This window comes from Canis lupus, chromosome 12 (assembly GCF_011100685.1).
Source record: "Canis lupus familiaris isolate Mischka breed German Shepherd chromosome 12, alternate assembly UU_Cfam_GSD_1.0, whole genome shotgun sequence".
Taxonomy (NCBI): Eukaryota; Metazoa; Chordata; class Mammalia; order Carnivora; family Canidae; genus Canis; species Canis lupus.
In genome coordinates this window covers 68,076,438-68,101,993 of record NC_049233.1, presented here as the reverse complement: position 1 = coordinate 68,101,993, position 25,556 = coordinate 68,076,438, and the positions used below count along the sequence as shown (strand labels likewise).

General features: G+C 40.0%; 1 protein-coding gene across 2 annotated transcripts in view; it reads right to left on the bottom strand.

Annotated features, from left to right (window-relative positions):
- The window catches only part of SLC16A10 (solute carrier family 16 member 10), a 111,309-nt gene that overhangs the window by 22,553 nt on the left and 63,200 nt on the right, over window positions 1–25,556 (bottom strand). For both annotated transcript variants that reach the window (XM_038554959.1, XM_038554960.1), the window contains exons 2-3: window positions 23,763–23,907; window positions 20,909–21,371 (exon numbers count right to left, since the gene is read on the bottom strand). In XM_038554959.1, the coding sequence (XP_038410887.1) occupies window positions 20,909–21,371; window positions 23,763–23,907 (608 nt within the window). The remainder of the gene's footprint in view (window positions 1–20,908; window positions 21,372–23,762; window positions 23,908–25,556) is intronic.

The following is a 25,556-nucleotide window of genomic DNA, read 5'->3' as shown; positions in this document are numbered from 1 at the left end:
ACACTAGAGTTTCCAGAAGGGAGAAAGATAGCTGATGGCTTAAAAAAAAAAAAAAAAAAAAAATCTTGATCTAACTTTGAAAACATTTTCTAACTCTAAAATTTCTTTAGGGATCCCTGGGTGGCGCAGCAGTTTAGCGCCTGCCTTTGGCCCAGGGCACGATCCTGGAGACCCGGGATCGAATCCCACATCGGGCTCCCGGTGCATGGAGCCTGCTTCTCCCTCTGCCTATGTCTCTGCCTCTCTCTCTCTCTCTCTCTCTCTCTCTGTGTGACTATCATAAATAAATAAAAAAACTTTAAAAAAAAAAATTAAAAAAAAATAAAATTTCTTTAAAGTATTTACTTTTCCTTTAAACATTTTTTTTCCTTAAAGAAAAAAGCAAAACAAAAAACATTAAAAAAAAAAATCCACCCCTGACATAGCATTAACTACATCAGATCTAGATTTGGCTAAATATTCTGAAGGAATTATCAATCAAAAGCAATTTGGATTTGGATGCCAGTTCAAATAATCCTGCATTTTATTTATTTATTTTTTAAAGATTTTATTTATTTATTCATGAGAGATACAGAGAGAGGCAGAGACACAGGCAGAGGGTGAAGCAGGCTCCATTCAGGGAGCCTGATGTGGGACTCGATCCTGGGACCCCAGGATCACACCCTGGGCTGAAGGCAGCGCTAAACCGCTGAGCCACCTGGGATGCCCTAATCCTGAATTTTAGAAGATGGACTTCAATGCAAAATAGAACATAAATCACTAGGGTTTTGGGGTAATGTGAAATTTAGCGACGCTGACAATTTCTATGCCAGATGTTTCACAAATTAACAAGAACTGTTCTAGTCCTTCCTGAACAATGAAAGATGTTTAATCTGTTGATTTATATTTTATTTATTCCACCTAAATCCAAATTTGATTCTAAGCAGTTTTCTTCTGGGGGTCTGTTGGCCCAGATTCAGCCCTCTCAGACCCTTGGTCCCTAATTTGGATGAACACAATGCACTGTGAATTAAGACCGTGTCTGTCTGGGGCCACCTGGGTGGCTCAGTCGGTTAGGCATCTGCTCAGTTTAGCTCAGGTCATGATCTCTGAGTTGTGAGATCAAGCCCTGCACTGGGGTCAGGCTCTATGCTGGGTGTGCAGCCTGCTTGGGATTCTCTCTCTCCCTGCTCACCTCCCCCAATTAAAAAAAAAAAAGAAAAGAAAACCAGTGTCTGGTCTGCAAAGGAGCTAGACGGTCTCCCCTCTGGTAAAATGCCTTAGACGGCTCAGCCGCAGTCCAGTGCCTGCCCGAGCGACTAACACTTCGAAGAGCACTTCGTGGCACAGCAGCTCTGCAGGTGCAGATTCCTGTTTGTGATGAATGCTCTTTTGAGGTACTGTGTGTTTCCAGGTTTGCATCCGTTTTAAATGATGTGAACAGGCTCATTAAGCAACCAACCCTGAAACAACCAGAGGCCCGAACTGGCCAATGACAATCAGGCACAGGTCCTAAGATGACCATACAAGGGACAATTTCCTAAGTCCCCGAACTCCATCACTCTGCCTTCTAACTGTGGCCCCTCACCACCACCACCTCATCCAAGACAGTCCCTCCCTTGCTGTCCTGCCCGCGGCTCCCTTGCAGCATATTCAGTCAACTCCTATCCTTCCTGTTCTGCCTTGGGTGAATTCTTTCACACCTGCACCACTGGGACGCCCCACATTTGGTGGCCCATATGGGGACCCTCTGTTGGCTCTGGAAATTTCTTAGGACTTTCCCTCAGGGAACCAACTCCAGTGGTGTTGGAGATCTGATGACCTCTGGCCAAAGTTACTCCTTGGTGAGGATCTGAAGCCCACAGGGAACCACCAGGCCACCCCCCGCCCAAAAGGGTGAGGGATCCTTCCCTCCCTCTTTTTCTTTCCAGCTCTTGGCAGTCTAACCCTAGTACTCCTCAGACAACCAAAGGTCCCTGAACAGGACAGCTCCCTGGTGTGGTCCAAAGGTCTGAGGGCAAAGAGGCTGCACTGGCCATGCCCATGAGGGCTAAGGACCCCTTTCCTCTCCTCTCCCACTTCATCTACAGCTCCTCCAGAGCGAATCTGCGTACATTATGGACTCAGGACCCTTTCCTGACACTCAGCTACCTTGCTCCCCCTTTTCCTTTGTTTTGGTAGGTCCAGCCACCATCTTGATCTATAGGCAAAACACATTCCCACACTCTGCGTGGTGAGTCCTCTCCCCTCTTTTTCCACCCCGGTTTGGCAGTCAGGTGTCAGGCTTTCGCTGCTGCAGGGGACACCCCCATTTGCTGTGACCTTCTTCTGGGTGGGATGCCCCAGTAGACTCAGTCTCTCTGCATAAGGTCCCATCTTTTTTCAGGTCAGAGGGACGCCCTGACTGAAATTACAACCAGGAGTCAGAGTTTCGTTCCTTTTGGTGGGATACCTCTTGGAAATCAGCAGCCAGTCCTTCCCACTCAGGGACAAACCCCCTCTTTGAGTTCCTTTGGACTCCCTCTTGGGCTGTATTCTTAAAAACTGGAACAAATTTGACCCCCAAAGCCTGAGGAAAAACGCCTCATCTTTTTATGTAGGGTTTCCTGGCCTCAGTACAAATTCCCAGACCAAAAGGTAAGACCCCTCCACAGAACTCTTTCTTATAATACTGTTTTCCAGCTTGCCCTTTTTTGCTGGAATTCTTCCAAATGGCCAGAGGTCTCAAATGTACAAGCCTTCATGGCACTGTCCCCAAAATCCTGACTTCCACAAAAACTGTAGAATGTGTCTTGCTCAGTTTCATGGCCCATCTGACCCTGTGTATAACTTTCAAAGTCTTTGGGAACTTGAAATCTTACAGTTTGGCTTGGATGATGAATTGAATTGAATTCACTGGACAGCAAAGTTGTTTCCAAAAAATATAAAATACTAAAGAATTGATTACTAAATACTAAATATAGGCTTATGCTTTTGGCTTCTTATTGCAGAAAAACTAAAGATAACTTGAATCTGTTGGAAAACATGCTTTGTGCCTTATTGAAAGAATGTCCTATGGAAAAGTTATGTTTTTTAAAATTATGAAATGTATTCATAAATATCAGATCTAAAGAATTCTGGTGTAGCAATTCACAAGTTACCAAGTTAGTTACTACTTAGTTTTCACTGCAGACAAGTTTCTAAGTTAAAATCCTGCTAAATGTAATTAGGATTGATGGAAATAAGGAAAACAACTCTGCACGTAGAAAATTAGGAGAGGGATCCCTGGGTGGCACAGTGGTTTGGCGCCTGCCTTTGGCCCAGGGCGCGATCCTGGAGACCCAGGATCGAATCCCACGTCGGGCCCTCGGTGCATGGAGCCTGCTTCTCCCTCTATCATAAATAAATAAAAATTTAAAAAAAAAAAAAAAAAAAGAAAATTAGGAGATATGTGAGGAAGATATAAGGAATGAGAACACATTTTTGTTGAAGGAAAAAAAAAATTTGTCCTATAATGAGACTGGCTGTTTGGAGAGAAAAAGTCTGGAACAAAAATCTGAATGCAAAAGTTGTAGAAGGTCTGAGAAGGCAAAGCTTCAGTAAAGACTTTTGGGGGCACCTAGGTGCCTCAATCAGTTAAGCATCCAACTTTTGAATTCAACTCAGGTCATGGTCTCAGGGTTGTAAGATTAAGCCCCATGTCCGGTTCCTCACTTAGTGGGGAGTCTGCTTGAGATTCTCTCTCTCCCCTTCTCCCTCTGCCCTTCTCTCCCCACCATCCCTGCGTGCACACACTTTTTCTTTTTTTTTTTAATAATTTTAGGGGCACCCGGATGGCTCAGTTGGTTAAGTGTCTGCCTTTAGCTCAGGTCATGATCCTGGAGTTTTGGGAGCAAGCACAGCATCAGGTTCCCTGCTCAGCAGGGAGTGTGCTTCTCCCTCTCCCTCTCCCCTCTTCCTCTTTCTCTCTCTCAAATAAAATCTTTAAGAATAGTAAAAATTAAAAAAATTTTATGTGTGGTCAGGACAGACTGAGATTGAAATGAATAGATTTTTAAAAGTACACTGGTGTGAGATTAAAATTCTGCTTTACTCTGTTAAAATGACAAAGTTTTCTTGGATTGTTAGTCTGCTCTTGATACGAAAATGGAACAGAGGGCTTTTTTTTTTCTTCTCTTTATCTGCCTAGAAAACCAAAGTTTCTATTTGTCTTTATCAGGTCTTTCATTACTTCAGAGAACTAAAACTTCTCACTATTAAAGGAGCTAAGTTTTGCTAATAACTATAAAACCTTATTTGCCTTTGGAATCTTATTGCCACTTTGGTTAAATAAATAATTTTTTTTTTTTTTTGGTTAAATAAATAATTAAGTTTTGGGATCCCTGGGTGGCTCAGCGGTTGAGCGTCGGCCTTCAGCCCAGGGCGTGATACTGGAGTCCCAGGATCAAGTCCCACATCAGGCTCCCGGCATGGACCCTGCTTTTCTCTCTGGCTTTCTCTCTGTGTCTCTCATGAATAAATAAAATCATAAATAAATAAATAAATAAATAAATAAATAATAAATAAATAAATAAATAAATAAATAAATAAATAAATAAATAAAAATTTAAGTTTTGTGATGATCTGTAATCCTACTTAGGCATGTGCTTTATAACTTCTTGAGGTTTTGTTTTTTTTTTAAAACAAAATTCCCAAGATTCAAATTCTAAATGAAATCTTTTTGAGTAATTGAGCTTGTTTATTTGGTACGTTAAGTTGCTCCAGAAGAACTGTTAAATAATGACTTAGCCTTAGGTTACGTTGTTTGGGCAAATGCTATAACTATTTTAGCAATTATATCAAATTCCTAAAGCTTTAATATGTTTTGGCATAAGGTCATTGCTTGACATTCTAATTATTAAAATTCTAGGTGTCACAGAAATAGCCAGATTTCCTTGTCTGCTGCATTATAATGAACTCTTCTATGAAATCTTTAATCATGTCCATTTCTGAGGGGTTTTTTTGTCATTTATAGTTGTTCTGATGCTCTCGCAAAATGAGTTTTGTCTTCAAGGAGATTCAAAAGGACTTTTTGACAAATACAGGTTTTTGAGGTCTTTAAAATTACAAAACTAAAATGGGTAAGAATGTCCAGACCTAAAAACCACTGCATTTGAATTGAACAAGAATAACATGGGACTAAGTGAACTGAGGAAGATGATTATAGTTTTTGTGACTCCTGTTTAAAACACTGCTGGTTCTCTAATGTTTGCTCTTCCAGATTAAGGAAATTTCCTCTTAAAATATCTATCCTTTGCGAATAAGTTGAAACATTTAACTTTTCTCCCTACCTGAATCCTATGAAATTCAAAACCTCTGAGTATTCTTTCTTTCATGGCATTTATAGTTATTTGCCTAAGTTCAAGAAGAATCTGTTCCCCTTGTAACAGGACACCAATGGAAACATCGGTTATTTTACCAAGGCTTTGACGGGAATGTCACAGTTGAGAGAGACATGCATAGACTCCAATATGCCCAAACAGCTTTAAGAAATAAGGCTGACTTTACAGAGCCAATAAAGCCCCTTGGAAATGTCCTGATATTTTGCTTACAAGTTCCCAGCAGCCTTACCAGATGAGTCAAGAATGTCACTTCCTGGCAGGTGTGGGAAACTTAGGATGTTTTAGGGATATCAAGAAGAGGAATTCACCCAAATCTATAGGTATTGAAGACATATCTGAATGAATGAATTTGGTTTGGCCATTAAAAGTTCAATCTAGAGATTCCCTATAAAAAGTTCCAGCAAAGCAGATTTTAAAGAATCTATATGATCAATCACTATTCTTGCTGAGTTTATGTAAATAATTAGGCTAAATGTGTTAAAACTGGACTTGTTTTACAAACACATTAGTGTTGAGGTGCCCGGCTGGCTCAGTTGTGGAGCAGAAGACTCTTGATCTTGAAGTCCTGAGTTCAAACCCCAGATTGGTGTAGAGATTATTTATATAAAACTTCAAACAAATACATGAATTAGTCTTGACTTGGCTATCTGGAAATAATGGTGAATTCAGAGAAAAATTATGTTTCAAGAACACATTCTTATGGATGTTAGATTCTAATTTTGATTAACTTTTTTTAATGGGGGGGGGGAAGAGGAGGAGGAGAGAGAATTTTAAGCAGGCTCCACACCCAGCATGGAGCCCGACATGGGGCTGGATCACAACCCTGAGGTCATGACCTGCGCGGAGTCAGAGACTTAACTGACTGAGCCACCCAGGCGCCCCTGACTAACAGTCTTTAATTGTTTGTTGTTTGCCTAAGCTGGACAACTTGAGGTAAAATTCAGAGAAACTGCCACAACAGCTCATGTATAGACAGTCTTCCTGCTTGTCATTCTGTAGGGATATTAGCGGGACCCCATGGGCATATGATTACTTGAATAGCTGAAAAATGGAATGGATTTTCCAACAATAGTTTCCGTCACTGCCAACTTCAGGCTGGCAGATGATCCTCTCTACTCATCTGCAGGGAGAGTCACACCTGCAGTTTACCTTGGACTCAGCTGCCTCCGCCCTTCATAATTCCTATACATAAGTTCTCAACTAACCAATACTGACCCACAGCTACGGACATCTCCATGTCCCTCATTCAGCAAAAAGAAGCTACTGATGATGAGACCCCTGCCCAAATGCCAAAGATTTGCCACTGTTGATCTGTTAGAGGGGAACGCAGAGGTCACTTTGAGGCAACAGGTTTGAGCACTGGAAACTTGAGCAAGACAAAAGGGTCCGCAGGGTTAGGAGCTGAAGCAAACAGCCTCGTTAAGTGAGCAACATTGAAACAGCCAGAGGCCCGAACTGACCAATGACAACCAGGCACAGGTCCTAAGATGACGAAAAAAGGAGAAATTCCCAAGTCCCCATACTCTATCACTCTGCCAGTTTGGTCCCTCACCACCATCTCACCACAGTGTCTCCTTTGCTGTCCTGCCTGCTGCTTCCTTGCAGTGTTTCCAATAAAATTCTATCTCCTTTGTTCTACCTTGGGTGAACTCTTTCACACCTGCACCAGTGGCCCCCACCCAGTTGAGACCCCCACATTTGGTGGCCCCCTATCCAATTGGAGCACTCCACATCAACTTTCAAAATATACATGATTTTATTAAAAATTGTTATTAAAATTTTTATTAAAAATTACTTTTCATTTCTTATGTTAAAGATGGGCATTATTTTCTTTAAGTTATGGGTAGCTTTTATGATCTAGGCATTTTATTTCAGCAGTTAAAAGGAAGTCCTGGGTCTGATACATTGCTCTAGACACGTGATAGGGTTGCCCTAAAGGGCAACGTGACACAGAGCTTAGAGAGCACCTCATAAGAAAAAGTGGGACAGGGATCCCTGGGTGGCGCAGCGGTTTGGCGTCTGCCTTTGGCCCAGGGCGCGGTCCTGGAGACCCGGGATCGAATCCCACATCGGGCTCCCGGTGCATGGAGCCTGCTTCTCCCTCTGCCTGTGTCTCTGCCTCTCTCTCTCTCTCTCTCTGTGACTATCATAAACAAATAAAAATTAAAAAAATAAAATCTTAAGAAAAAAAAAAGACTTAAAAAGAAAAAGTGGGACAGAAACACTAGGACTGAGTAATCCTGACCCCAAGCTAAAGAGCAAGAGCAAAGAGACATGTGGCAAGAAACTGTAAAAAAGTCCCTGGGGCAGTTCCTGAGGAGTTAGAAACATATAAACCATGTGTTCGGTAAATAGAGATACAATTAAATAGGCACAGGCACACCTGATTTATGTTGAGGCTATTAAAATGTTTCGTAAATCCAATAATCAATATATGGTGATATTTTAAACTCCACAAATGTGTGCAAGGGTCAAGAGAGGCATGAACATCTGTTAGCCTACTTGTGGGGCTGTCATCCCAATCTTCTGGAAGCAGCTAGGAGAAGGTACAAGGCACAGCAGGTGCCATCTCAGCTCAACACTCATGCTTCAACACTATGTACCTCTTACCACTGGATTTCCATGTATTTAAATAACTCCACATTGAAACCAGACAAGGGTACTTTGATTTCTATTATTTAAACTACACCCTCACACTGAAGGTGTGAGACGAGAGAAAGTCTCTAAACCAACTAATGTCCTTCCCTATAGAGGAAAATTTAAAAAAAAACAAAAGAAACTCCTCACCTTCAGGGTTTATTATACTGAAGATCAAAAGAAAGAAAGAACTTAAAGAACATAAAGCGCTGTTAGAGTGAGAACAGTCACAAGAGAAATTAGTAGAACACATACTTCAGCAAGTCAACCAATCTACAAGCTCAGGGTAAAACTGGTCAAAAAGTATTTTGAGTGCTATGCATGCATAGGCTAGGTGCTGGGGGAGAAGCAAAGAAGAGGGGGTTCAGTCTCCGCCCTTGTGATGTCTCCAGTCTACCCATCTATTATTTACCATTTCCTGAGGTGTCAGGACAACTCCCACCCAAAACTCAATGTATTTTGTAGAAAATTCCAGTTTTCACCAGCCTTTCCCATACTTACATTGAATATATTATATACTATTAGGGCCTGACAAAAATATGCTATTGCTGGTTTCAACTGAAGTTAAAAAGGTGTCTGTGGATTTCTTTCTCCCCTATAAATTCAAAATCTCTCAGCAGTTTGGGGCTTATATTCTAGGGATAATTTTCATGACTGAAAAAACTGTGTACCGCTTCTAAAAACTACTGAATTATCTACAAATACTTACTTTTGTCTAACTAAATATAATTTGGAATTCATGACAACTTACTCTGCCTTACTAAAAGCAGCAGCTCTGTTTTAGTTTACTCATTTGTAAATGATCAGTTTTCTAGGTTTCTTACGTATTAATTATTGCCCTGTTCTATCAAGTTCCTATATTAGTATATTATACTTTGAAAGAGGAAAAAAAAAAACCTAGAAAAACTAAAAACCTCAACTAGTTTGTTTTGATGACTGTTCTGTAGATATTTAACTTCCACCATTAATGAATTATAAGTGGCCAGAAGTAAAGCTCCTTATTCATCTTAAGTAGGAGAATACTGGTGAATACTGCCTTAGGCACAAAACTGATAAATGGGCAAATTTTCACTAACCTGAGTAGTCAAATTGCAGCAGATGTTGAGATCTGCAGGAAAATAAATGCAAGGTCAGAAAAGCAAGAAAAGCACAGATGCCACTGGAAAAAAATCGGAAAAAAGTGGGGATAAGATGAAGGAGAGAAGAGGTCTAATCATTAACACAATAACCACATGAGAACTGAGAAAAAGCAGTGTATTCTTAGAAGATATAAGTAGTGAGTAAATTATCTGGAAAAAAAATAGCAATGCTTGGGCCCTATGCAAGAATTTTAAATTTTCAACATGCAGATTCCAATACACCAGATAAAAATAAGTTGGATAAAAAAAATTCATCAACTCTTGGCTGGCCTTAAAGATAGGAACTAGAGAAATTCTCTATATAGGCTTCCCAAAGGCAATAGGAAGTGCTCTTATTTTTGTATCTTCCACATATCTAATCCTTCCACAAATCTAATCCACCAGTAGAATGCACTGTCACCGCCTCAAAGGGGCTGTACCAGACTTCCCAAATTGAAGTGACCCCCCACCATCACCTTCCATTGCATTTTCTTAAGATTTTATTTATTTATTCATGAGACACACACAGAGAGAGAGGCAGAGACACAGGCAGAGGGAGAAGCAGGCTCCATGCAGGGAGCCCGACGTGGGACTCGATCCCTGGACTCCAGGATCACACCCTGAGCCGAGGGCAGACGCTCAACCACTGAGCCTCATTTTATTTTCTTCAAAGAAAATATCACTATTTGAAAACGACCTTGTTTACTTATTTATCAAGCTCTGTGGGAACACAGATCGTATCTGTTCTCACCACTGCATCCCCATACCTCCGATGTTAATGGCACCCAAGTGCTCAGTGGATATGTGTCAAATGAACGAATGCCTGAATCTGTTCAACTGAGTTCTAATTAGAGGACGTCACACGTATGCAGGGAAAAAAAAGGTCAGAAAAATGGAATAGCCCATTCTAATTCTAGCAAGACCCCTGGCACTAACTGTGCAACCTTGAGCAAAATAAAATCTCTCCAATTGTCAACGTTCTTAATCCATTCAGTATCAGTGCTGCTTTCCTCATAAAAGGTTGCTGTGAGAATTGAATTAAAAAAATGTATGAAACAAACTAAGGGTTGCTGGAGGGGAAGTGGAGGGGGGAATGGGGTCATGGGGTGATGAGCATTAAGGAGATGTAATGAGCATTGTTATACGTAACTCATGAATCACTGAATTCTAACCCTGACACTGATAATTTTAAAAAACATATGTGTGGAGAGTGTCTGGGCTGGCTCAGTTGGTAAAGTATGTGACTCCTGATCTTGGGGTTGTGAGTTCAAGCCCCACACAGAGATTTAAAAAAAAATTATTGTGAAACGAGTTATTTTCATATCATTTTTGGAAGTTCTCTGGGAAAATAAAATGAATGAAATGAATGAGACATTTCCAGACCACCTCACAACAAAAAACCCTGCAAGAAATGTTAAGTGTTATACACATACACAGTGTGTACACAGTAAATCTCAATGGATAAATTCTGATGTTTAAATTAATCCACTATATAAAGAAATATCCTTGCATCAATGAAATTTATAAGCCTATTTTTAAATGAGAAATAGAAGAATTAAAAATTACACTTGACCCTTGAACAACATGGGTTTTAAACTGTGTAGGTCCACTTAATACCCAGAATTTTAAAAATAAATACAGTATAGTAATGTAAATGTATTTTCTTAAACTTCCATTTATTGGGGATCCCTGGGTGGCTCAGCGGTTTAGCACCTGCCTTTGGCCCAGGGCGCGATCCTGGAGTCCCGGGATCGAGTCCTGCGTCAGGCTCCTGGCATGGAGCCTGGTTCTCCCTCCTCCTGTGTCTCTGCCTCTCTCTCTGTGTCTATCATAAATAAATAAATAAATAAATCTTTAAAAGAATTAAATAAACTTCCATTTATTAAGCAATCTCTACATCCAACATGGGGCTCAAACTTATAACCCCAAGATCAATAGTCACATGCTCTATCAACTAAGCCAGCCAGGCCCCACTCTTATAATCTTAACATTTTACTTTCTCTAGCTTATTTTATTGTAAGATTACAGTAGATGAAACAGATAACGTACACAATATTTTTTAACTATTATCAGTAAGGCTTCCTGTTAACAGTACGCTCTTAGTAAAAAAGTATCTGCAGATTTCTGAGTATGAGGGGGTCCAGGGTCCCGTAACCCCTGCACTGTTCAAGGGTCAGCTGCACTTAAATTAGAAAGTTTGGTGAAAAAACCATGTAATTACTCCTTATTCTGCAAAGTACCAACACAGTCGGCATTAGCTAACAAATGCCAAAGGAACAATCAACATAATTAGAATAAACCAAAACCAAGAAGAAAAAGAAGGGAGAAAATATAACTGTTAGGCCCTGGTATTTAGTCTCCAGGGTTAGCCTCTAGATTAAAAACAAAATTTAAATGTTAACTCCATATTAGGCTTAATCTGATTTTAGAGCAAGTAAGACTGATGAGGAAAGTCTTCACACTAGACAATTCTATCATAAATGAATTTTAAAATATTTCCAAAGCACAGCAACCGTGCTCCCCACGGCTGGGGATGTGAATGGGCCCCACAGCTTTCATCCCGTTAGGCCCTTACCGTGATCCGTGATATGTGCAGCAGGAGAGGTCAGCTCAGCAGCCCGCAGCCCGGGTCTGGCACGGCACGCAGTAACCTCTGGTTTACAAGGAGACTAACTGCAAGGCCTGTGTTCTCAGGGACATCCTTGACCCCGAGTTCCAAATATGTCCACAAAAGATAGACAACGCCAGTATAACTGCTACTGGCAACTCTGAGGAACTGCAGTGTGTCACAATGGAAAGGCAACCTCTGACTAGGAAGTGAGTCCTGAGTTGGCTAGGCTTATGTTACATAGGAAAACTATTTCGTCTCTCTAAAAATTCTGTTTCTATTATGTACATACTTACATTTTAGGCTATGATAAGCTTCCATTTATTTTCCATGGAAATTCTTGGATGTTGTGCTGTTTTTTTTACCATGTGATGTTTGGCAAGCAACTTACACTTTCTGTGCCTTACTTCCTTTACTAGTCTAATAAAAAAAAAAAAAAGTGCAATTAAATCACCCATACAGGGCAGCCCGGGTGGTTCAGCGGTTTAGTGCCGCCTTCAGCCCCAGGGCGTGACCCTGAGGTCCTGGGATCAAGTCCCACATCAGGCTCCCTGCATGGAGCCTGCTTCTCTCTCTCCCTGAGTCTCTGCCTCTCTCTCTCTCTCTCTCTGTCTCTCTCATGAATAAATAAAATCTTTTTTTTAAATAAATAAAATCTTAAAAAAAAAATCACCCGTACAATCCCTTTCAACTCCTAAATTACTGTTACATATCTTTGCAGGTATGTAAATAACTTATTTAAAAGCCACAGTCTTGGGGCACCCTGGGTGGCTCAGTCGGTTAAGCATCTGCCTTCAGCTAGGGTCACGATCCCAGGGTCCTGGGATCAAGCCCCACATAAGGCTCCCTGCTCAGCAGGGAGTCTGCTTCTCCCTCTCCTTGTCATACTCTCTGCTTGTGCTGTCAAATAATTAAACCCTTAAAGAAAAAAAAAGCCACACTCTTAAGAGGAGCTGGGCTCAAGCCCAGGCTACACCAGGTAGAAGCCCAGCCTCATGCCTATCCCGCAGTGTGGCCCTGAGGCTCCAGGGAAAAATCACGTTTGTGGAGCTTCCTGTAAACTGATAGTAAAGATGTGGGAAGTCGATAAAGGTTACATCTGTTTAAAAGAAACTTGCAGTTGAAAGCCAAGCCCTGAGTGGCCATAAGGACCGGACATGCAGAGTCTTAAACCATGCTCCGGAGCTCTGGCTGCTGCAGTTGCTCCTGCCGTGCCCCTCCAAGAATGAATCTGCTCAATTGGACACGGCTGCACACACAGCTGGATTGCACATCCGCACACCGGCTGTCCATGTTCGCGGCTTCGCCGCCAAATGGTCGGTACCACCTCCCATTAAACAAGCTTTTCTCCAATTTGTTACAAGGGAGTATACACGTCCTGATTACAACGGGTGATGGGTAGGGGAAGGTCAAAAGCTCAGTAGAGACAATGGGGACAGAAAGGAAAAGCAGAGGGGAAAACGGACAGCGGCACGGCAGTCTGGGGGCCGATACACAAGACATGTGCAGCCCTCCAACTTTCCGGGCGCTAAAGACTCTTCCCTGCAGGACAATTATGTAACCTAAGGCCTGTTTCCTCTTATGCTCTGTGATCCTTGGAGTTAGTGTCTGCCAGGGTTTCTCCAAAGAGATGCTCTGGAACTCAGAAGGTAAGGTTAAACGAGCAGAAACGTACTCTCAATGGATCAGATCACTCTCCACCCATCACAACCCCCTGATAAATATGGGGTAAAGCCAATGTCCAAATATAGCCTCACGGGGCAGCCCTGGTGGCTCAGCGTGTTTAGCGCCGCCTCCAGCCCAAGGTGTGATCCCGGAGACCTGGGATGGAGTCCCACATCGGGCTCCCTGCATGGAGCCTGCTTCTCTCTCTGCCTGTGTCTCTGCCTCTCTCTCTCTCTCTCTTTCTGTGTGTGTCTCTCTAAATAAATAAATAAATAAAATGTTTCCAAAAAAAAAAGCTTTAAATGGCATTCTTTAGGGAAAAAAAAACAAAAAACAAATATAGCCTCACAAAGGGAAGATTCTTCAAATTCAGATTTCTGTTTGTATTCATCTTCTATCATACTGACTTTTTTTTCTGATTGACCTAAAAATCACAATAGGACCCTTACCTAAATTAGGTTCTTCAAACTTCAACAAACTTTGATACTAATCCAAGCATTTGAGGGATAAGCAAACATCCACATAACAGTTAAATTTTGAAATTATTCAAAAAGTGTGTTTTAGCCAATAAAACCTGAGATTCTTAAAAACAAAACGAAAAAAACCTGGTGAAATTGACACATTCACAAGACAGAAGGTACAGCTTTCCAGCACAAGGACTCTTTAGGGCCTTCTCAGGACACTAATGATCTATCGGTGACCTCAGAGTTTATATGTAACTCTAAAATATAAGCTATTTTTTCCTGTCTTCCTATAATAGTGCTTATGTTAACCAAATATATGACAGATCTTGCTATAAATTTTTATATATGTCCATTTTTTTTCTTCTGCTATGCTTGATGTTTATTGTAGAAATCAAAACCTAAGACCGTGTATGCCATGTTCTGCTTGTCACAGAGTATGTTTGTGATAAGCAACTCAGTTTTCTCACATTCGCAATGTGCTAGAGATCAGAAGAGGAGATGAAGGGGCTGGAAATGTGGTTACGTGACACCCTCTGATTCACACATTACATTAGGGCAGAAGCCCATTTCCTCCACCGTCCTCTCCACGGGCTCCGAGTGCTGGGGTGGATCCAGCACTGCCTCTCTTCTTCATGCTGAGAATGGAAGGGAAACTTGCAAAGCAAAGAAGACTTTGCCTGATAACAAGCAGCACTTCAACTGTGAGGTGACTTGATGAAGGAACAGCAGACTCTTTCATAGAAAGAACATGAGTCCAACATCTGTGTTCAAATCCCAGCTCTGAGCGTAACTCAGTGAGTGGTCTTGAACAAGTATAATTTAGCAGCTGAGTCATTTCCTTAGCCTGAAGTTTCTAGTTATTTATTATACTTGACACACTCATTCTTGTGATGGCTACATGAGATTTTGTGAAGATGCTCAACAGGCTGTAGATTCCGGACAAATGTTACCTGAATCTCCCTCCTAGGAAGCCACAAATGGAATGAAAGCATGTATACTGTTCCTGTTTGCATGGCTCAGCACCCTGAGCTCTGGCTTGGAGCAGATTCCTGCTTTCACAATATGATCACAGGGGCTCTGACCAGTGAGGTCTAATGGTGACATTCCTGTATTGACTCACAACAGCATATGGCATTAATCAAAGCTATAAAATGCCTCACGTGTTGGCATGTTTGTCTCAAAATTTCATATCTAGTTTAAAAATACAACTTGTTCGTTTCCAATTGAAACTGGACTTGGTGTCTACTTAATTGCCCTGTCAGCAGGCAAATGGTTGGGTCTTTAATCACAGCATTAGATAAATGGGTCCTTCTAACAGATCAAAGTTTCTTTTGAGAACAATCACTTCCCGACACAAAACTGACACATCCCTAGCTTATCACCAAATTTTCGAAATAGGCTAATAAACAATATATATTACAGATTACAACATACATCAGTCATCTTCTCTTTGATAGAAAACTATGTGGGTCTAAAGCTTAAAAACTAAAATTTGACCCAACTACCTTATGTTCTAGAGTCAACGAACACAGGTACTCAACAGCTGCTTTTCAAGGTGAGTAGGAACGGAAGAGATGTGGAAGTAATAAAAACTAAAGCACCTTTGTACTGAGGACGGAGCACTTCACGTCACTGAGAAAAGTTACATTATCATTGTCATTCCTAGGGATTTATCAGTCATCTGACTGATGTGTCCCTGTGCCTAGCAAACCAGATTTTGGTCAGGCCATGGCCTGTGAATCCAACCCTACTCTTACACACATCACCCAGGGCTTTTTGAGATTTTTCGGTTGCTACCCAGTAGGGCAGACACCAACTGTCTAGCTTTCCTCATTAATAGGGATGGCCACCAAGTATTCCTATTTCCTCCTTCCGTATACTTAAAATAGTGACAGAGATGTAGAAATCTCTTCTATTTATCAATTGACAATTTCAACATAAACATATAAAGGTGTGGGTCAAAGCAAAACACATCAATTCTTTTCTCCATTAACAGATGGCATTAATGTTAATTACTCTGGAGGTTTGCCAAGTTTGAGTTATTAACTTTAATGAGTAGGAACACCATTATATCCTATAAAATGTGAAAATGTAAAAAATCATTATGGCATCAGAGACAACTTTAAAGACTGAAATGGAAAGAAAATGAATATTGTTTACATAGTGTAGCTTTAGACTTACCCATAATATGTTTAGTCATTAGACAAATACTTGAGGACCCACCGTGCACTAGGCATTGTGGGATCGCTCACTGAACAAAACATAAAGATCCTTAGCCTCATGAGGTTTATACTCTAGCAGAGATATACATATAGACAGCAAATAATAATAATAATAAATTATGTAATATGTTAGAAGGTATTAGGTGCAATGGAAAAAGAAAAAGAGCAGCATGAGGGGTTTTGGGAATGCTGTGGAGAGGGGAGGGGAGCAAAGGGAGTTTGAACCAGGTGGTCAAGCTATTCCTCATTAAAAGGTGAATAGAGGGGTACCCGGCTGGCTCAATCAGAGGAGTGTGAAACTCTTGATCTTGGGGTTGTGGGTACAAGCCCCACATTGGGTGTAGAGATTACTTCAAAATAAAATCTTTTAAAAACAAAAAGAACAGTGTGGCAGGAGCAGAGTGAGCAAGGGAGGCAAAGTCATAAGGTGAGATCAGAGAGAAAAGAGGGGCCAGATCAAGGGAGTACCTTGTAGTCCACTATAAGGACAGGAGTTCTTACTCTCAAAGAAATGGAGAGCCAGCCAGTAAAGGATTTTGAGCAGAGTTTGACTCATGTGTTGAAAGGACACTGGTGGCTTCTGTGTAGAGAACAGGTTGCAGTGGGCAGGGAACTTAGCAGGGAGCCCAGTTACGTGACAAGGGCAGGGATTCAGGCTAGGGACAATGGTGGCCTGGTCAATGGAACGGTAGTGAGGATGATGAAAGGTGGTCAGATCCTAGAAGAACCACCAGAATTTCCAGACTGGATCAGGAGTGTGGCATAGAAGAAAGAAGAGCCAAGGATGATTCCAAGGTTTTGGGCCTGATCAATTACAGGGATGAAATTGTCATCTTCTAAGATGGGAAGGGCTGGGGGCAAAGCAGGGTTGTGAAGGGGTAAGACCAGGACTTCAGGATTGGATGTATTAAATCAGAAACACCTAGCAGTCCTGCAAGTGGAGATATTAAGTAGGCAGTTAGTTCTAAATGTCTGGTAGAGGGGAGCACCTGAGTGGCTCAGTGGTTGAGCGTATGCCTTTGGTTCAGGGCATGATCCTGGGGTCCTGGGATTGAGTTCCACATCAGGCTCTTCCCAGGGAGCCTTCTTCTCCCTCTGCCTGTGTCTCTGCCTCTGTGTGTCTCTCATGAATAAATAAATAAAATCTTTTAAAAAAATAAAATAAAAGTCTGGTAGAGAATTTAGGAAAGTGATCTGAGTAAGAAATACAAATTTAGAGTGACTGGCCTATATATAATGTTTGAACTCACGAGACTGGATGAAACTACCAGTGGAATGAGTAGATAAAAACATCAGGGACAAGCCCTAGGACACATTGATATTAAGGGTCAGGGTGAAAAAAGAACCGGCAAAGATATTAAGGGGTGAGGGAGAGGTTAAGAAGAAAACTAAGAGAGTGTTATGCTTCTGGAAGCAAATGAAGAAAAACTAAATAAGGAGAAACCAAAAATATGTAGCCCAGAAAACAAAGCAAAACAACTCCCAGGCAAAAGGGGCAAATAACTAAAAACTAAAGCAGCTGCCACTAACAATGGTTATTTAGAAAGTTAGGCCTTGGGGCCTTGAGTGGCTCAGTCGGTTAAGAGTCTGCCTTTGGCTCAGGTTATGATCCCAGGGGCCTGGGCTTGAGTCTTGAGTCGAGCTTCCTGCTCAGTGGGGAGCTTTTCCCTCTCCCTCTGCCCGCCCCTCCACTGCTCATGTTCGCACGGGCACACACACTCACTCCCTCAAATTTTTAAAATCTTAAAGTTAGGCCTCATCTAAATTGATCTATAAGATTTGTAGCCTCACAATGGAGATTATAAGTGGGTAGGCCTAAAAGTGAGATCACCTGACAGCTTTGGGGAAGCAATAGGATTCATCTTAAAAGTCAACTACTGAAAGATAAAACCTTCAACCCACTGCAAAAGCAAGACTGACACAAACCATATATATTCTCTCTCAAATCATGTATATTCTAAATTCTAAAATCTCAGAATTTTTAACTTAACTAATTTATTGTACTTCTGAATCTTCAAGGAAGACCTAGATAAGTGAGTTGATTAAGAATCTGAATTTAACACCAAGTCTCATGCTCAAGGCCCAACTCCAATCCTGCAAAGCTTTTACTAACCACTTTTCCAAATGGATATCATCTTTCTCCTTTGACTCTTCTATAGCCCTCACTTAAAAACTACTCAATCGGCAATCACATGGTCTTTAAATTAAAATAACTCTCATTGTTTACACCAGAACTGGATAGATGCTTTACATACATTTCCTCTAACCCTTAAAACAACTCTACAGAATTGGGTTTATCCCTATTTGATAGATGAAGAAACTGATTCTCACGGACGGACGTTACTCAAGGTCACGCAGCTAGTCGGGGACAAAACCCAGATCTGTCTTACCACAGATCTTTTACCTTCACCCAATATATAAATAACACTGTCTCTGGAAGAAAAGTGCCACACCAATAATTACCAGTCACTATTTCTGTGACCCGGGGCAAGTTTTTAAATTTCTCAGTTGCTCAGTCTTTTCATCAGTGAAATGAAGATACTATATCACAGGTACTCCATTGCTGTGAAGATTAAATAAGATAATGTATGTAAAAGTTATAAACTATAACAGCTTTTATTCTTACATTTACTAGATTTTATGCTCCTTTGACAGGTTCTTAAACGTCACACGTGTATCCTTCCGACACCCAGTAAAGGGTTTAACATGAGTTGGATATCATCTATTTACGTTTGGAAAGATGTGAGGCATCTTTTCCTCCTCTAAGGGGAAGACTGGGTTAAGCAAGTATCTACAATCCAAACCTTAATTTACAACACAGTGACAAACTCAGTGCACACATCTAACATGAGACCTAAATAGCCCACAAGGCATTTAACTGTGTGGTGTTTCCTCTCCAATATGGCTTTTAGTGCTGTAACAGTTTAACAAAGGAAAAAAAAAAAAATCACAAACGAGAAATATCAATACGTTTTGTAAGAAAACATGCCTAGAAGGAGGGAAAGCAGAAAAAAAGACGTGGTTTGTTATCAGAATTAACAGACTTTAATGTTCTGTGTGCTATCTGATTTACAGCTTCCTGATGACATTAATATTTATAATCCTGTCTAACTCATCATTCATCATGAAATTTGATTTAAGAAGATCAGTAACATAGTTATTAAATTTCCTTAAGGCATACTCATTTCACTTAACATCCCTGCTAATGATGGATCTGTTTTCCAGCCTCTACAATGTGGGCTAATATTGTTTATTATGCCTACTTCACAGGTTTTGTGTGTGTGTGTGTGTGTGTGTGTGTGTGATGAAATAATATATGTCAAATTATTTTACAAATTATATTACCAGAAATAACTAGAAAGTCACCCACCACTTATCCTTCGGGAAATGTCTAGTATTAACAAAACAGATACTGATTTCTCTGCGTGTGCTCACTTAGTAGCACCAATGAAAACATTTTTTAAAAGTCTACTCATCTTTGAGAAGGACATCACAAATGTTTTAACCATAGAAGCAATGGAAGGGGTAGTTGGTAAAGTAGATCCTTCCACAATGCATCTATATTCCAACAAAAAACAGCTTCAGATGGTTTCGACACGCCTTCCTAAAAGTGTAAAAATGGACTATCAGGTCAAGACGTAGCCATATACTACATATCTGACAGGGGTCACATACTAGGTTATTTTACCTAGTAGCTCGGTCTCTGCAAAATACCAAGTTGACTCAAGAGTACTAAAAACTAGTCCTTCTCCCTGTCTCCCATTGGTCATCTCAGTTGCTTCATTAACACTTGTAGCAAAACGAGAATAAGAGGAATTGAGAAATCAAAATTATTCTTAGGTCCAGGACTGCTTACCATTTCTTTCTGTTTCCTTGACTTAATTCCTTTCCAAATCAAGCATTGGAACCCACAAAAAGTTGATCACATAGTTTACTAGCTGATTCTTTGAGCCCCAAATTCCTTGAGTTCTTACCAACTTCCACCAAAACTTTAAAGAAAAATTGTATGAATGTCCAAAAGTAGACTAAAAGCTAGAAAAGATCCAAGGTCATACACATAGAATACATACAAAAGTATGTCCTAGCATCATTTTTGTTTATGATCTACCAAGTATGTTGAACTGTAAATACATTTTTAGCCCCAACAGTAAGAAAAAAGGAAGAACTTTTGAAGAAATCCTGCCAGGTGCAAATATTCAGATACTGCTAATTTTTGTTTCAGTATCAAGAGGCTTAAATTTGCCTTTGAAATAGAAGTAAACAATATAAATTGCTTGAGCACTTGAATTCTTAATTTCCTGTGAAATTCCTATTCTCCCCTCATTTAGAACTTGCTAACATTTCTTAAATAATCCTCTGAAAAGGATTCCCATTTTCCCAGAAGTATCCCACAATTATATGTAGTGCTTCTTTGTGTCAAGGTCACTGGCTTTTTACAATTTACCGAATTTCTGTACCCTTTTGTCAAAAAAGAGTTTATTGATGTTGACAAAAATCACTGCACTGTCTCTGTCCCTGATTATGATTTGTAAGCTATTTGAAAGATACGTGAGCTATTAAGTTTTTGTATTGATGATATTTGTTCTAGTATTCTAGCCTTTTTTTTTTTTAAGTGTTTATTTAGGTTTGGCAATTTTTAAAATACCAAAGCACACCATGAAACATACCCTCTTATTTAATGATCTGATGGTTGTGTTGCCCTTGTTTAAGGGAACTTGAATTTCAAGAGTCCCTGAATTACAACCAGGATGATGTCTAAGGCCAACTTCAACGTGATCTATCTTGCTCTTCTAAGAACTTTTCTTATATGAAATAACAATATCTGTTACTAGCAAAGCCAAAGGAGCATACTCACCAAGTGAACATAAGGCACAAAATATCCAAAAAGTGCAAGTGGTATTCCAACTGCCCAAACTGCATAAGCTGTCACCTTGAAGATGGCAAAATTGAAAACTTTTTTTGGAGGACTAAACTTCCTCCTGGAAAAGAGGGAGAATCTGTTGCTTCCTTTTGTTCCACTCTCTTTATCTTTGGCATTTGGAGCAAGAGGTCGGTAAGTAAAGCTAGCCAGAAACAGAACAAACATGAAGATGCAGAGGACCCTCAGTGTGTAGAAGAAGCTCACATTGTCAGTCAGGAACCTTAAAAGGAAAGGCAGCAAAATTGTGAAGATGCTGCTGCCGGCGGTGACAATGCCATTCACCAGTCCAAGGCGCTTCTTGAAATAATGTCCCAAAATGACCAGCGAAGGCTGGTATGCAAAGGAGCAGCCACAGGCAAATATGATGCCATAGGTCAGGTACAGAGGCTCGATGGAGCTGTGGAAAGATGAAAAAGACGGAAAGTAGCTTTCATTATTTTTATCAAGTGCTTAGCAGAATAGCAACCTCATAGTAAAAGTGGATTTTAGTTCACTGACGCCGTCTATGCAAATACTCACCAAAAAGAGGTGACAGACTTAATAAATCAAGAATACAACACTAAAAATATTTTAATTCAATCGGAATGGATAATAAGACGCCTTGAGTATGTGAAAAATGACCACTAAGGCCAACTATGATCTTGTTCCTCTTCCTCTTTCTACGCATTTCAGGTGAACCAAGCAGCACTTGGGAAGAACTGCTGTGCTCTCCACAACTCAGAAAGCACAGTGCCAGGAAGGGCCTCAGTAAAATTGACAGTGATTACACTAACAACCGAAAAGCCTGGTCTCAATAAGAGTTTTGAAAAATCATCATTTTACTATGAAAACTCATTTTATTGAGATTTCCCAGGCACTTACTAAGCAATCTATTCAAAGGAAAAGCTGCATTTGATGTTTTCTCCCCAAGGTTATATCAGAAACATTTGCACAGAAGAGCAGCTGTATCTCATTTTTGCTGGCCTAAGGGCTGTAGACCAACCTTCGCCCTGTATTGCGTGGCTCTCAGTGTTGCACAAGATAACAAGAAATCATATTCTGATTGCAGAAAGACTAAGTGAAGTGTGTTATTTGTGATCCCACCTTGTAAGTTTTAAGGCCATGTATACCCCTAAAGAATAATAAAGGATTAATAATTTTATAGTTTAACCCAAAATAATATCATTACACATCTTTTATGAATATAAAGGATATTATTACGTTCTTTGAAACAAGGTAAGGAATAAAACTGGTTTTTTTCTTTTGAAAAATCCATTCAAAAGGCTATAGATCAGTAGGTAAAGGCAAATTATTTATTAGAAACTAACACAGATAAAGTTGGTTAATAATTAAATTTTGAACAATAATACTAGTTTAGCAATATGCTAAAGTAATCATAAGGAACTCTAGAATCTGATAAAATCAAGGCATGCTGGCAATTCTCTAACATGTCCTTCCCCCTCTAGTAATCCACAGTTCGCACAATCTCCAAATGAGGCTCAAGAGTCACTTCTAGGCTTTCCCAAATTAATTTTACCTCACTCTGATCACCCTTAACTGAATCTCCACTCTATTCCATAACATATATTGAGCAGCTATGTTCCAGGTACTTAATGGGAAAAAATATTAAAACTGTGAAAATGCCCTGCTCATAATCTGCTTAGTGAAACAAGACATCTACCTCAAATAATATAGAACAAAATATAAATAATACTTTATTCATTCAGCCTCAGTTGTTGTACATAAGTAGTTTTCCAGATAACTGCAACTTACTTCTTAAGGTGTTAATTTATTTTTATTTAACAATTTTAAAGGGAAAAAATCTAGATCTATTATATATTTCTCTGCCATTTTCAAAGCATACATTAAAAATAGTACTGGGCAGCCCGGGTGGCTCAGCGGTTTAGCGCAGCCTTCAGCCCAGGGTCTGATCTTGGAGTCCCAGGACTGAGTCCCATGTTGGGCTCCCTGCATGGAGCCTGCTTCTCCCTGTGCCTGTGTCTCTGCCTCTCTCTCTCTGTCTCTTATGAATAAATAAATAAAATATTTTTTAAAAATTTAAAAATATTTTTAAAATATTTTTAAAATAAATAAATATGCTTTCTCCCTCTGCCTATGTCTTTGCCTCTCTCTGTGTGTGCATGTGTGTGTGTGTGTGTGTGTATTTCATGAATAAATAAATAAAATCTTAAAAAAAGAGTGAGAGATTCCAGACCATTGTCTGAATGAATGAATGAATGCCAGGTGATGTTAGCTTCATATTTCTCCTACAGAGTAAAGCACATAAGCACAAACAATGGCATTTCACTGCTACTGAGCTTCTTTTACTTCTAAATTCTCACCGCAGTAACAGCTGGTTCAAATCGTTGAAGTTTGACAACTGAAGAAGTGCAGTGCAAATCAGTAAATACCAATCATGTGTATAAAGAGAATTCCAAGAAGGAATACTGATGTGACCTGGAGTTGCCAGAGAAGGCTTTCCTAAGAAATCAGGACTGGGATCACAGGAAGGTGGGTTCAACACCTGAACTTACACTACATTTCTCCCCACTCCTCTGAAAGCTTGGTAGCTCTTGATCAGTGGGTCAAAAAATGAAATTTAATTAAAAAATATGAGAGAGCTACAAGTAAAAGCATTCAAATTATGAAGCTTGGACTACGGCTAACACTGTGGTAAGTAAGTCACACTGCTTAAAAGCTTTTGCAATGGAAAGGAAGATTTTTCCTTGTAAACAGTAAAGTTTCTGAAAGCACAACTTTATAGTAACTAACAGTTCTTGAAAAGCAGCAGGAACAATCAAGTCCTTACCTTACAAAAGAACTGGACATGAGTCCAATGAATCCAACAGCAGCACCCACAACAGCTGTCTTCCGACATCCAAACATGTCTGTGAAGACACTGGCTATTGGGCAGCAAAAGAAAATCATCCCCATGGACAGAGAACTTACCCATGCTGTAAAAGAGGCACAAAAGGAACATTATGACATGGCAAACTGCATTTGTACTTATCCCATAGGACATAATACATATTTAGAACAATAGCAGTGCAAAAAAAGCTATTACTTTTTGGGATGGGAGGAAGTTGGAATAAAATAGAAACATACCTGAATCACAGCTCAAAGGACTGGCCGATATTAATTATAATTAGCACAGCAATTATTTGTGTGTGTGTGTGTGTGTGTGTGTGTGTGTCTGTGTTTTAAAGATTTTATTTATTCATGAGAGAGACAGAGAGAGAGAGGCAGAGACTTAGGCAGAGGGAGAAGCAGGCTCCCTGCGGGGAGCCCAATGGGGGACTTGATCCCAGCACCCTGGGATCATGCCTGGAGCCAAAGGCAGATGCTCAACCCCTGAGCCACCCCGGCATCCCCAATTATTTGTGTTTAACTGAATTCTTGAAAAGCTTGTATTATTAATCAAATCATTCTCTTATGACCCAAACACTATTAATGCTAAGCTGTTACCTATGGTTTTAAGCAACTTCTAGTCTACAGAAAGGAAGTCATTTAAAAAATGAGATAATTTAGGAATGCATGTGTTTATGTTGTATTTGTATAGGTGTGTGTATATGTGTGTGTGTGTGTACAAACACACCTACCCACACACACATTCTCTATCCATTCACCTACAGATAAACATTTGGGTTGTTTCCATTATCTCAAACAATGCAATCTTGACTAAGGTGTTGGTGGTGGGGGATTAAGAAGTGGAGAGTACAAAGAGGAGATTGGCCAGATTAGTAATACAACTCCAGTCCCAGATGTGCAGAGCTGTTCAGGATGGGTCTACTTAAGGAGAAGCAGGGAAAAGTAAAATTTTAGTCTATTATCTTATATAAAAAACATCATGAATTTATAATAATTTATTTTCATTTAAAAAGTTTAGTCACCTGTCATATTTCTTTATGAAATAAATAATCTAGGCAAAATAGATTTTTATTTATTTTTTATTTATTTATTCATGATAGACAGAGAGAGAGAGAGAGGCAGAGACACAGGCAGAGGGAGAAGCAGGCCCCATGCCAGGAGCCCGACGTGGGACTCAATCCCGGGACTCCAGGATCCCGCCCTGGGCCAAAGGCAGGTGCCAAACCGCTGAGCCACCCAGGGATCCCCCAAAATAGAAGAATAATATCTATTTTTTGATAAAGGCACTTTATAACAAAGTGAAACACCAACATGAAATAGAATATCACGTTAAGAAATCCAAGAGCGTACATTTATATATAGTGCATGTAATGTTCGCATAAGTCAAAGTACTTTTAAGAATAAAACAAGATTTTATGCCTTAAAAAAACAAGTCTTTATGTATTACTGTTTAAATTTTGATCTGCTCTACCAAATATGAAAAAGTTTAAATTTTTATGCCCATTGAACAAGCACTAACTGCAGGATATAATCAAATACAACTATATTTTTGTCTCAACTATCCTCGTAAAATTCATGCAGGGGAAAAATGTTCCCTTGCAGCTGGGTGACCACTTCAGCAGGCCCATATAATTCTTCCAGCCAACACTAAAAGCAGGAAGGCCTATGGTCACTTTTAGTAACAGACCAATCTTCACATGGTCATCAAATCTTTTTTTCCCAACCCCGGCTTTGT